At 40.2% G+C, this 13,281-nt stretch overlaps 2 protein-coding genes across 4 annotated transcripts in view; one reads left to right on the top strand and one right to left on the bottom strand.

The window, feature by feature from the left end:
* GPR137C (G protein-coupled receptor 137C) overlaps positions 1–12,732 on the bottom strand; it is a 62,921-nt gene extending 50,189 nt beyond the window's left edge. Inside the window, exon 1 of the mRNA XM_002690463.6 lies at positions 11,984–12,732. Within this exon, the coding sequence (XP_002690509.1) occupies positions 11,984–12,403 (420 nt within the window). The 5' untranslated portion in view covers positions 12,404–12,732. The remainder of the gene's footprint in view (positions 1–11,983) is intronic.
* Positions 12,733–13,037: 305 nt separating this feature from the next.
* Positions 13,038–13,281, top strand: part of TXNDC16 (thioredoxin domain containing 16) — a 92,821-nt gene continuing 92,577 nt past the window's right edge. For 2 of the 3 annotated variants that reach the window (XM_010808964.4, XM_024997677.2), the window contains exon 1: positions 13,038–13,103. The gene's annotated coding sequence lies outside the window, so the exon portion shown is untranslated. 3 annotated transcript variants of the gene reach the window in all.

Raw genomic sequence — 13,281 nt, forward strand, 5'->3', positions numbered from 1 at the left:
TGGGAAGTTTTTGATTATTGATTCACTCTCCATGTTAGTTATAGGTTTGTTCATACTTTCTTCATGATTCAGTCTTGGTGTGTCTCTGGGAGTTTATCCATTTATTCTGGGTTACTCAAGTTTTGGTACATAAATGATTGTAGTAGTCTTATGATCCTGTTTATTTCTGTGGCATCAGTTGTAATCTCTCATCTTTCATTCTACTTTTACTTGTCTTCTTTATTAATTGTCTAGCTAAGAATCTGTCAATTGTTTAGCTTTTCAAAAAACTTAGTTTCATCAATTTTTATATTATTTTTAAATTCTATTTTATTTCTGCTCTAGCCTTCCTTATCTCCTTCCATCTGCTAATTTTGGATTTAGTTGGTTCTTTTTTTCCCCAGCTCTTAGATATATGAAGTTAGGCTGTTCATCTGAGATCTTTCTTCTTTTTAAATACAGATGCTTATTAGTTTAGAAATCTCTCTTAATACTGCTTTTTTGCTGTGTTTTCTTTTGTCATAACTTATTTTCTAATTTCCTTTTTGATTTCTTCTCTGACCCAGTGGTTGTTCAAGAGTATATGAATTTCCATACAGTTGTAAATTTTCTAGTTTTACTTCTGCTACTGAGTTCTAGTTTCATTCCAGTGTGGTCAGAAAAGATACTATGCATGATTTTAATCTTCTAAAATATGCTAAGGCTTGAGAAGAATGTCTATTTTGTTGCTGTTGTGCAGAATGTTCTATATATGTCTGTTAGTGCCATTTGGTCCATAGTATATTATGGACCTAACAGAAGCAGAAGATATTAAGAAGAGGTGGCAGGAATACACAGAACTGTACAAAAAAGATCTTCACGACCAAGATAATCATGATGGTGTGATCACTGACCTAGAGCCAGACATCCTGGAATGTGAAGTCAAGTGGGCCTTAGAAAGCATCACTACGAACAAAGCTAGTAGAGGTGATGGAATTCCAGTTGAGCTCTTTCAAATCCTGAAGGATGATGCTGTGAAAGTGCTGCACTCAATATGTGAGCAATTTGGAAAACTCAGTAGTGGCCACAGGACTGGAAAAGGTCAGTTTTCATTCCAATCCCAAAGAAAGGCAATGCCAAAGAATGCTCAAACTACTGCACAATTGCACGCATCTCACACACTAGTAAAGTCATGCTCAAAATTCTCCAAGCCAGGCTTCAGCAATACGTGAACCGTGAACTTCCAGTTGTTCAAGCTGGCTTTAGAAAAGGCAGAGGAACCAGAGACCAAATTGCCAACATCTGTTGGATCATCGAAAAAGCAATAGAGTTCCAGAAAAGCATCTATTTCTGCTTTATTGACTATGCCAAAGCCTTTGACTGTGTGGATCACAAGAAACTGTGGAAAATTTTGAAAGAGATGGGAATACCAGACCACCTGACCTGCCTCTTGAGAAATTTGTATGCAGGTCAGGAAGCAACAGTTAGAACTGGACATGGTAACAACAGACTGGTTCCAAACAGGAAAAGGAGTATGTCAAGGCTGTATATTGTCACCCTGCTTATTTAACTTATATGCAGAGTACATCATGAGAAATGCTGGGCTGGAAGAAGCACAAGCTGTAATCAAGATTGCCGGGAGAAATATCAATAACCTCAGATATGCAGATGACACCACCCTTATGGCAGAAAGTGAAGAGGAACTCAAAAGCCTCTTGATGAAGGTGAAAGAGGAGAGTGAAAAAGCTGGCTTAAAACTCAACATTCAGAAAACTAAGATCATGGCATCTGGTCCCATCACTTCATGGGAAATAGATGGGGAAACAGTGGAAACAGTGTCAGACTCTATTTTTTGGGGCTCCAAAACTACTGCAGATGGTGACTGCAGCCATGAAATTAAAAGACGCTTGCTCCTTGGAAGAAAAGTTATGACCAACCTAGATAGCATATTGAAAAGCAGAGACATTACTTTGCCAACAAAGGTTCATCTAGTCAAGGCTATGGTTTTTCCAGTGGTCATGTATGGATGTGAGAGTTGGACTGTGAAGAAAGCTGAGTGCCAAAGAATTGATGCTTTTGAACTATGGTGTTGGAGAAGACTCTTGAGAGTCCCTTGGACTGCAAGGAGATCCAACCAGTCCTTTCTGAAGGACATCAGCCCTGGGATTTCTTTGGAGGGAATGATGCTGAAGCTGAAACTCCAGTACTTTGGCCACTTCATGCGAAGAGTTGACTCATTGGAAAAGACTCTGATGCTGGGAGGGATTGGGGGCAGAAGGAGAAGGGCACGACAGAGGATGAGATGGCTGGATGGCATCACTGACTCGATGGACGTGAGTCTGAGTGAACTCCAGGAGTTGGTGATGGACAGGGAGGCCTGGTGTGCTGGGATTCATGGGGTCGCAAAGAGTCGGACACAACTGAGCGACTGAACTGAACTGAACTGATGGTTCAAATGCTCGCTTTCTTTATTGATCTTTTGTCTGGATGCTTTATCCATTATAGAATGTAGAGCATTGAAGTTTCTTACAGTTATGATATTAGTGTCTTATTTCTCCTTTCAATTTTATCAATATATGTTTTATATGTTTAGGTTCTCTGGTGTTGGATGCATACTCATTCATAACTGTTACATGTTCCTGGTGGATTCACCCTTTTAGCATAATATAATGTCCTTCTTCAGTTTTTGACTTGAAGCCTATTTTGTCTAACTAAAGTAACACCTACATTCTTTGGTTATTATTTTTATAGTTTCTTTTTCCATCCTTTTACTTTCACTCTATGTGTGTCCTTAAGTTGAAAGTGAATTTCTTACATATAGCATATTGTTGGGTCTTTCATTTTCTTAGTTCATTCAGCAACTCTTATGTCCTTTGACTTCAGAGTTTAATTTACGTTTAAAGTACTATTAAAAAGAAATTATTTATATTGCCATTTTGTTGATGTTTTCCTATTAGTCTTATACCTCTTTGGTCTGTTATTTCTCTCTTGCTGTCTTCCTGTTTTGTTCATTTTTGGTATTAATACATGTTGTTTTCTTTTCCCTTTTAATTTTGTGTAACTTCTATAGCATATGTGTGAGTGCTTACCTTAAGGCTTACAAAAATATCCTACATAAAAGTCTATTTAAAGCTGGTAACTTAAATTCAATTGCATACAAACTCTATACTTAAACTTCTGCCCACACTCCAACCTTTTAGTGTCATCATTTATATTGTTTATCTTGTGTATCTTTTAATATCTTTAATAGTCTTTATTTTTACATTTTTCTTACCTTTTATACCAGAATTATTTACCCACTACCATTATAGTAATACAATTTCTGTACCTGTCTGTATATTTGTCTTTATCAATGAGTTTCATACTTATGCTATTGTGTTACTCTTTAGCATCATTTTCAACCTGAAGAGTTTGCTTTAGCATTTCCTATAAGACAAGTCTAGTAGTGAACTCTTTTAGCTTTTGCTTATCTGGGAAAATCATTCTCCATTTTTTTGAAGGATAATTTTGCAGAGTATGTTATTCTTGCTTGGCAGTCCCGTGTCTGCCACCCCCCTTTATCCCTATCCTGCTTGTTTTCTGACCTGTGAAATTTCTGCTGAAAAATCTCTCATAACCTTATAGGGGTTCCCTTGTATGTGACAAGTTTTTTCCTTCTCTGCTTTCAAAATTCAAAGGTCTTTGACTTCTGATAATTTGATTATAACATGTCTTGAAGTGTGTGCATTTCTTTATATTCTTTTGACTTCTTGAATCTGGATGTCTATTTTCTCCTCCACTTTGGGGAAGTTTTCAGTCATCATTACTACTGAATAACCTTTCTAGTATTTTCTTTTCTGTCTGGGATTCAATGTGTATATTGGTTTAATGCTGTACCAGTAAGTCCCTTTAGCTTTGTTTATTCCTTTTTCTTTTTCTGACTGAATTATTTCCAACGATTTGTCTTCAGATTCATTGATCCTTTCTCTTGTTTTATTATCCAATCTGTTGACGAACCACTGAATTTTTCACTTTAGTTTTCATGTTTTCAGCTCCAGGATTTATATTTTGTACTTTTTAATATATACATATATATACATTTTTGTTCACACTGCGTGGATTGTGGAATTATAGTTCCCTGACCAGTGATTGAACTTGTGCCCCTTGCAGTGGAAGTGTGAAGTCCTATAACTGGATGATCAGAAATTGCCTTAATATTTTCTATCTCTTTTGAAATTCTGCTTTGTTGAGATTGTTCATGCTTTGGTCTGTTGCCTGTGGTTAGCATCTTTATGACAGTCATTTTGAATTTTCTGTCAGGCAAATTATATAGCTCTGTTTCATTGGGGTTTCTGGATATTTATTTTGTTTGAAACATCTTTGATTCATTTTCCTCAGCCTCAACTCTCTACATTAATGTCTGTGCATTATACAAAATAGGTATCTCCCCCAATCTTCACGGACTGGCCATGAACAGCAGAATACTGTCATCAACCAACTTTTTCAGAGACTCTGGGGGCCTCGACCAACTCTTTCCCTCCTCAGGGAGTAGCAGGAAGTTGTTGCCCAGGTTTCTTCACTCTCTGCTGAGAAGTAGGGGAGCTACGCTGTTTGCCAGTTGAAGGTGCTGTCCCCATTCTCCTCCAGGCAGTTAAACTGTATTGAACACCTCAGACTTCCAAGACTGGTAAGATAGAAGGTCTCACCTCTGGAGAGCACCCTACAAAACACTGGGGTGCTCGACATATGACCTAACCCCTTCCTTTGGGAGAAGCTCAGAGCTAGGAGGTCTCATCCCAATTGTATGGCACTGTGCTGGGGTCAGGGACTCTAATGTGAGTCTGTCTCAAACCTCCTTACTGGTTTTGATGATTTTTGTTTTGTGTTAACCTGCTATACAGGAGACTTTCGATTAGTTTCTGGATTTCTCACACAGGCAATTTGTGAATTGTTGCTGAATTGGTATGTTTGTAGGGAGCTGGAGGGTCCATCACTATCTTGCTGATGTCACCCCAACATGGCTTCTATTTTTTCCTGTTGTTGACAGTGTTACTGTGAGCAGAATTTTAGGTTAGCGGTTATTTTCTCTCAGCAATTTTAAGATGTTTCACCATCTTCTGGATTCCTTAGTTGTTAATGAAACACCAAAACAAACTAATTTTCATTCTTTTTTTTGTAATATCTGTATCGAGTTGTTTTAAACACAGTTTGTCTTTGGTATTTTGAGATATTACGCTTTGTTCATTTTCCTTTAATCTGTCTTAGGATTTTTTTGGCTCTCTGAATTTAAAATTTAGCATCTTTCATAAATTTGGGCAAATTCTAAGTCATTATTTTTTAAAGTAATTTCTCTAAAATTCCAATACATTGTACCTGTTCATTATATATTAATTCTTTAATCTCTGTTCTTATTTTCCATCTTTTATTTCTCTGAGATATATTTTGGGTGATTTCTTCCTCATATCTTTCAGTTTAATGATTTCTTTTTAGCTATTTAATTTGTTCAGTTCATTTCAGTTTGTAATTTAAAATTGTTTTTCATTAAAAAATGATTTCCCAATGTGCCTAGTTAATTTACATTATTTATTTATCATGTATCAATAGTGTTACTTTATTAAATCAAATAAATAGACATTTTATACTATCTGTTTGATAATTCTGACATCTTCAATCTTTGAAAGGAAGAGTCCTCAGAGTGATTTTTCATTTTGAGCTCATGTTCCTTTGAATTTTGTCAGAATTCTCGGTTTATAGTATACTTCTCAACAGATTATTTGGATTTGCTCCCTCCAGGTGCTTGAGGTTACCACCAAGTCATGGTAACATTAAACTACATTTTTCCAGTTGAGCTTTTTCCTCCTCTAAAATCAAAGAAGTGTGATTTCAGGCTTCAAACCTGTGTGAGAATAAGCTTGCTATGCATTTTCAGAGAAGACATTTTTCCTCAATTTGTATCTCCTTCACCCAGAGCCATGGCAGAGACAGGCACAAATTCCACCACCAACCTCTAAGAACCTTTCTTTCTCCCTAATTCATTTACTTAAGATGTGTATTTCAAGAACTCTGGCATTAAACTGGAGGGGATGAGTGCTCTGATTAGATCTCACCACAAGGTATTGCCTCCAATGTCACCTCTTCATACCAAGGTGTTGTCACCCCAAGACATTGAAATTCAGGATTTAGGTTAGCAGGAAGCAGCAAGCAACCACCCCCAAAACCCAAGACAAACATCTGTGTGGTACTTTACAATTTCATATTCACTTCTTTCTTTGTGGCTTCTTGTCTCTGAAGAACTTCCTCACTTACAAACTCAATCATTCACTGAAAGGGATTAAATACTCTCTGCAGCATTTTAAGACATTTCTCTGAGTCTTTGTTCAGCCAGATGGGCCTGGTTTCTACTTCTATAAACTAGGAGGTGAGGGTCATAAGCTGAGTAAGAAGGAGGAAAAAAGTTTGCTGAAGAGTGGAAAAGGTTTGAAATGGTGGGAAATGGGAAAGCAAGACAAACAGTGAACACTAAATAATAAGCAGTATAAATGGTATTCAGAAAAGTTCATAGGCAGGAGACCACTTGACAAGACTTTATAGATCATGGGCTATACAGTAGTCTCATTTCTAATACATATTAGACATAAAACCTTGGACAAATCCCACTGTTTATACCTACCTATTTTATAGGGATTGTGAAGATGTGACGTGCTTTGAAAATACTAAATCACATAGAATGTAAGACATTGTAATCATGTTTTTGCCATAGAAATGTATCTCAAACTCTTGCTTTACAGATGATCTCAAGAAGGATAGAATCAAGTTAATGGATAGAACAGTTTAGTAGATTTGCATAAAAACAGTTTATAATCACAGTTATGGATAAAAATCTAACACTGAGAAAAGTATAGTTTCCAGTAGATAGTAACTGACTCATGAGGTGAGACTTAATTTGTTTTGCAGGCTTTTCTGTTTAATAGAATTTGTCGAAACCAAATTAGCAAAGCCCTAATTATTATGGGCCATTTGCCATGCTATAAAAATAGTTTTGCTAAGTAAAACTCTAATATATTAAAGCAACTTCATCAGTAAGATTTTACCTGTAGTAATCAGAAGTAACTAATTGAACCAAGAAAATCTAAGAGAATCTTAGCATTCATATCATAGGCAATGTTTTAGGCACAAAATATAAAGATCCCAGAAAGTACACAAATAATTTACGTCATATATTCATCAAAATTAACTCTCAAATTTTAGATGGTTAAATATTTTCAAGATTTTGGTCTTTTCAAGATTGTCATCCAAAAATATATTCACTATTGTTCTATGAGTTTAAAATATGATAAAGTAACTTCTTATCCTTAGGGAGTTTCTATTTTAGGTGATAAAAGTACTTTTGTGAGAAATCATAGACCATTATAACAAAATGAAAGTACCTGTTAAGTTGAACTCCATCATGTTCTCTGACATTCCATCAATATTTGGAAGAATATATCGAATGTCAGGGACAATGACAGCAGCCATGTATGTAAGAGTTAAGATTCTGAATTTAATTTTCCTAGCTGTACTGGCATTGTGATTTAGTAACTGCATTTTATTGTGATTAAGCAACTGGCACTCATGTTACAAAACTGCAAGAAAAAATGTCAATATGGGTCATGGAGGTGAACTCATTGATTTTGGCATGCATCAACAACACTGCAAAGGTACTATCAACTCTCATTTTAAGTCCTTTTACTTGTTCCAATGGTAGGTAGCATGTTTAATAGAATAATTTGTTTTAAAGACTGAACCCTTCTCTGGTAAAAGCATAGGAGTGTGAACTTTTCTTTGGTAAAGTACATATTCTATTAATCATGCTGGAAAAAGTTCAATAGGTGCTTTAAACTTAGTGCATAGGTTTATTATTTTTTTCCAACTATTTGTTCTAGGAGGTAAGTACGTAAATCTAATTATTTCAGAAAGGGCTACCTCCCCCTACCTGAATTCCATTCAAGTATGGTAAAGAAAAGAAAGAGTGGTTTAGGCAGTCTTAACTTTTTGAAAACTTATTTTTAGAATAATTACCACAATGTATTCAAAGTAGTAATGGTTATTTTACAAACCTTATTTTTATACTGCTCTATGGTTCTTTGTAACTAAGTCTTTAAGTTAGAATTTAATTTTAAACTACTACTATATGTTTTTAATTAGTGAGAAGTGGATACAACAAATACTTAAAAGAAGTCAAAAGTAAAATGAAACTGGCGTTTAATAGACAGCCTGGGTAATCAAGAAGCACAACTATTTAAAACAGATATAAGGGTCTCTTGGTAAACTAATACAATTATGTAAAGTTTAAAAATAAAATAAAATTAATTAAAAAAAAAAAAAGTCAAATGTTAAGTTTTATATTTGTCACCATGTAGATTTTCCCTACCACTCTGCTGTAATACAAAGAACTCATTGGGAAAGCCTTATTCATTCAGAGTGATCAATAGTTCTTCCAATTACTTGGAATTGATATAAAAATTTGAATTAAAAAACTGGACATGTAAATTGCTTGTATGTAAAAAAAAAAAAACAAAAAAACTGGACGTGGAACAATGGACTGATTCCAAATTGGGAAAGGAATACTCCAGTGTGGTATACTGTCACCTTGCTTATTGAACTTATATGCAGAGTACATTATGCGAAATGCTGGGCTGGAGAAGCACAAGCTGGAATCCAGATTACAGGGAGAAATATCAATAACCTTAGATATGCAGATGACACCACCCTTATGGCAGAAAGCGAAGAAGAACTAAAGAGCCTCTTGATGAAAGTGAAAGAGGAGAGTGAAAAAGTGGGCTTAAAACTCAACATTCAAAAAACGAAGATCATGGCATCTGGTCCCATCACTTCATGGGAAATAGATGGGGAAACAATGGAAACAGTGAGAGACTTTATTTTGGGGAGCTCCAAAATCACTGCAGATGGTGACTGCAGCCATGAAATTAAAAGACGCTTACTCCTTGGAAGAAAAGCTATGACAAACCTAGACAGCATATTAAAAAACAGAGACATTAGTTTACCGACAAACGTTGTCTAGTCAAAGCTATGGTTTTTCCAGTAGTCATGTATGGATGTGAGAGCTATACTATAAAGAAAGCTGAGTGCCGAAGAATTGATGCTTTTGAACTGTGGTGTTGGAGAAGACTCTTGAGAGTCCCTTGGACTGCAAAAAGATCAAAATTGTCAATCCTAAAGGAAGTCAGTCCTGAATATTCACTGGAAGGACTCAAGCTGAAGTTCCAATACTTTGGCCACCTGATGCGAAGAGCTGACACACTGGAAAAGACCCTGATGCTGGGAAAGATTGGAGAAGAGGAGAAGGGAATGACAGAGGATGAAATGGTTGGATGGCATCACTGACTCGATGGACATGAGTTTGAGCAAGCTCTGGGAGTTGGTGATGGACAGGGAAGCCTGGTGTGCTGCAGTCCATGGGGTCTCAAAGAGTCAGACACAACTGAGTGACTGAACTGAACTGTTTTAAACAGATTCCTTTGTATTTTTTCTATTGAATATAGAAATGATTTCTGGTTAAAAATGTCTCTTTTTAAACAGGTAAAAATATGTTCTTTTAAGTATAGTTATGTGTCTTAAAATCATTCGTTTTATAAAAAGACTAGGATAGACAAATAATTTACACTCTTTCTAGGAGACACTCCAAAAGGAAAAAAACTTTAGCCCAGCTTCTTTCCAAATTATGTTTTCTAGGATAATAGAACCTTACTGTGTTTTAAAAAGTACATGACACAAATAAGATATCCATTTAATAGGAAGACTTTAAGACATTTAAATATCTTCCTCACTAGCTTGGAATAACAGCAATCAAAAGTCTGAAAATCCAATCTGGATACTGTGTAGTTTACACTGTAGAAGTATACTTTCAGAATTTCAAGCTTAAATATAGATGCTTTTTCCCTATGGTGATAATGTTTAGTCAATTTGTGTTTACCTTAGGGTGAGAGGTATGACTGGGAAAAGGCACAAGGGGACCTCCAGGGCACTGAAAATGATGCATATCTTATTCTGGGTGGTGGTAACATGAGTGTGTGCATATGTAAAATTTCACGTACCTGTGTACTTTATGTACTTTATATGTTATATTTCAAGAAAAAGTAAAAAGGGTGTTTGGCTACTTATGAAATGCCCAACTGTTTTACAATGCCTCATTAATATGACTTTGTTAGTCAAAATGGTATCAGATCAGATCAGATCAGATCAGTCGCTCAGTCGTGTCTGACTCTTTGCGACCCCATGAATCGCAGCACGCCAGGCCTCCCTGTCCATCACCAACTCCGAGTTCACTGAGACTCACATCCATCAAGTCAGTGATGCCATCCAGCCATCTCATCCTCAGTGGTATAAGGAAAAAACAAATTATCTGATATGCATGGCTTAAGGACTGCTAATCATGCTTAGGCAAACTATATCTGAAGCTAGAGCAAAGTTTTAGTGATGAGATGTGCTGGTAGTATATCAGAAATTGCCAGGAAGAATACAGTGTATCAGCTTAACTATAAAGGACTGAAGTACTGTAACAGTTTAAGCAACAACCAGAAGATCAGAACATCTGCAAATAAATGATGTGACTATGGCATGTTTATTTGATTTATTAACCCATACTTTTTATTTCTGCTTACTGTTTGGGTTTTTGTCACTGTATTGTTTGTACTTCCAAATGATTGGGAATTCTGTTACATATTCTAAACTGTTGTTTTTAGTGTGGTAAAAAGCTGAATTTATGATTGTGCTTTTAAAATTATGCATTCAACTTCATAGCTATTACTGGAGAAGAGTTGGTTTACGCAGGAAATACAAACACACAATCTGCCTCAAATGATTTTTACTTTTGCTCAGAACCATGTTAATTCTCATCACCTCCAAAAGCCTTTGAGAGGATTAGCTGCATAGACCAATATTGTTCTATATTAGTCAGTATTAAGCATATGATGTCACCTTGTTTCCTCCCCTCCTTAAGCTTTTTTTTTTTTTTTTTTGCGGGGGGGGGAGGGGAGTGGGGTTTTGTGTGTGTGTGTGTGTGTGTGTGTGGTAATTTTCAAAATTCCGTGGCTTAAATACCACTAGCTGGCACACATGATTGATAAACTTACACTCTCAAACCTGTTTGAAATGGGTCAAATACCTAAGTGCTGCAGAACAATGCAAACCAACCAGCAATTCCTCATAAAAGAGAAAGGGGGTGTGATTAGGTGCCAGCTATTAAGCAAGTTATTGCAAAAACAGTTTGGTGGTTTGTTTCTGCAATAGGCGCAGGTTAAACTAGTATTTTCTCTTAATTAGCTGGAAAAAATAAAAAAGACTAGGCTTTAGGAGGTAGAATAAATAGTCGAGGCATGAAGCCACTGGGGCAAACACACTCGGGGCTTTACGGAGGTCTTTATACTGACCCTCGGGATTGGTTAGTGATTATTAACCCCGCCGGGGAACTATCGAACGAAATCTGTGTGAGGCTTATCGAGCGCCGGGTAAGGAGATGCAGGAGGGAATATAAGCTTCTAATAAAAGAAACGCAGTAACAATAGCAGAGGAACAGCTCTGCCTGGTGACGTAATGGCTGGCAGCAGTCCAGCTTCAGCAGAGCTGCTGCTACCTCAGCATCCAACCTCTCTCAACAGAGTCCAGCTTCGGCAGAACTACCCCGGCTGCTACTTCTTGCGATGCCACTTTGTCGGTGCCACCGACACCTTCGCGTACAAGGGCCAGGACGCCAAACAAAGGCTGGTCCTGCTGTTTCAAGTTGTCTGAACATACACTCTCACTCACCACCAGCCCTCCCCTCGCCGACTCCCCAAGCCCCTCAGTAGTCGAGTCAATCGGCTGCTTAAGTTTAGGGCCAGAAACCTGGCGCACACTCCAGGCGTGCCTCAGTTTCCCCGGGCTGCTCTCGGATTCGCTTCTCCCGGTCCGCACCCCACCCCCCAACCCGCCACCGATCCTCAGCCCGAGTGAAACGCGGCGGCCCCACTCTCCCGCCCGGCCCCGCGTGCCGGTCCTCCCGCCTTACCTCCGCCAGGTAGAGGTTGAGGAGACAGAGCGTGGAGAACTGGAGACAGGAGGGGAAGCAGTAGAGCAGCCAGTGGGGGAAGAAGTGCAGGTGAGCGGGCGGCCGGAGCAGGGGCAAGGAGCCGCTGAGCGAGAAGGCGGCTGAGAAGAGGGTGGTCCTGAGCGCTGCCCACAGGAGACAGAGGAAGAGACAGAGGCTCTGGTAACTCAGCCGCCGCTCGCGGTACAGGAGCAGCCGCCACAGCTGCAGGTAGGCAAAGGCGAAGAGCGCGGCGTAGAGCAGGGCGTGCAGGATGCTCAGCGCCAACTGCACCGAGCCAGGCACCGCGGCGCCTGAGGCGGCAGCGACTGCGTCTCCGCCGCCCCCGCCGGGCGTCGAGGGCTCGCGGCCGGCCGCGGGACCCGGCACGGACACCCTCATGAGGGGGCTGGGGGGCGGGCGAAAGAGCGCGGGAAGGAAGGGGCCGGACTCGGAGCCGCCGTCGAGGGGGAGAAGGATGTCCCTCTGACCCCCCACCCACCCCAACCTCCAACCCCAGGAAGCGCCGTGACAGGACCCAGAGCCCCGCGGAGAACAGCCGCGGCTCCTCGGACCCCGCCTCCTCTCCCCGGCCCCCCACCCCCGGGGGTCTCGGCTCCTCCTGCTCCGGCTCGGCTCGGTAGATGCAAAAAACAACTCTCGGCTGGAGACAATCAGCTGAGAAACCCGAGCATTTGAGGCGCTCGCTCCGCACCTTGGGCTCCAGCCGATTGGCCCAGGAGGGCACGCCCCCTGGGCGCCGCGCTCGGAAGACCACAGGCCACAGGACCCGTCGCTCAGGGACCCCACGATCTCATTGGCCGCTCGCTTTCCCCGCCTGCTCCCTCCCCTTCATTCCCTAACCACGCTGCCGATTGGCCCAACTACTGTACGGCCTACTCGCGCTGGCGGGCGGACTAGACGTCGCCTGTCACCGGGGTGGCTCTTGCCCGCCCCCTGCGCTTCCCATTGGCTGGAAAGGCCGCACGTAAGGCCCACGAGGACAAGGAGGAGCCTCGTGGGTTGTTTTTTGCCCAGCCGTCCGACTCAGATGAGCGGTGCAGGCTGCTGCTGCGGAGGCGGGAGGAGAGTGAGCTCGCAGGTAGGGGGAGCGGTTCGCGGTTACTGGGCAGGCAAAGCACGGCCCCGCCTTCTGGGTTTCATCCTTCATCCTTCAGTGGAGGGAACTGTCGGTCCGCAGTCCAGATCCCAGCCGGCAAGTCTTGTTCTCAGGTCTCGGGTACGTAGGTGGCAGCGCGGGTCCTGGAGACCAGGACTAT

The sequence above is a fragment of the Bos taurus genome, chromosome 10 (assembly GCF_002263795.3).
Source record: "Bos taurus isolate L1 Dominette 01449 registration number 42190680 breed Hereford chromosome 10, ARS-UCD2.0, whole genome shotgun sequence".
Classification (NCBI taxonomy): domain Eukaryota; kingdom Metazoa; phylum Chordata; class Mammalia; order Artiodactyla; family Bovidae; genus Bos; species Bos taurus.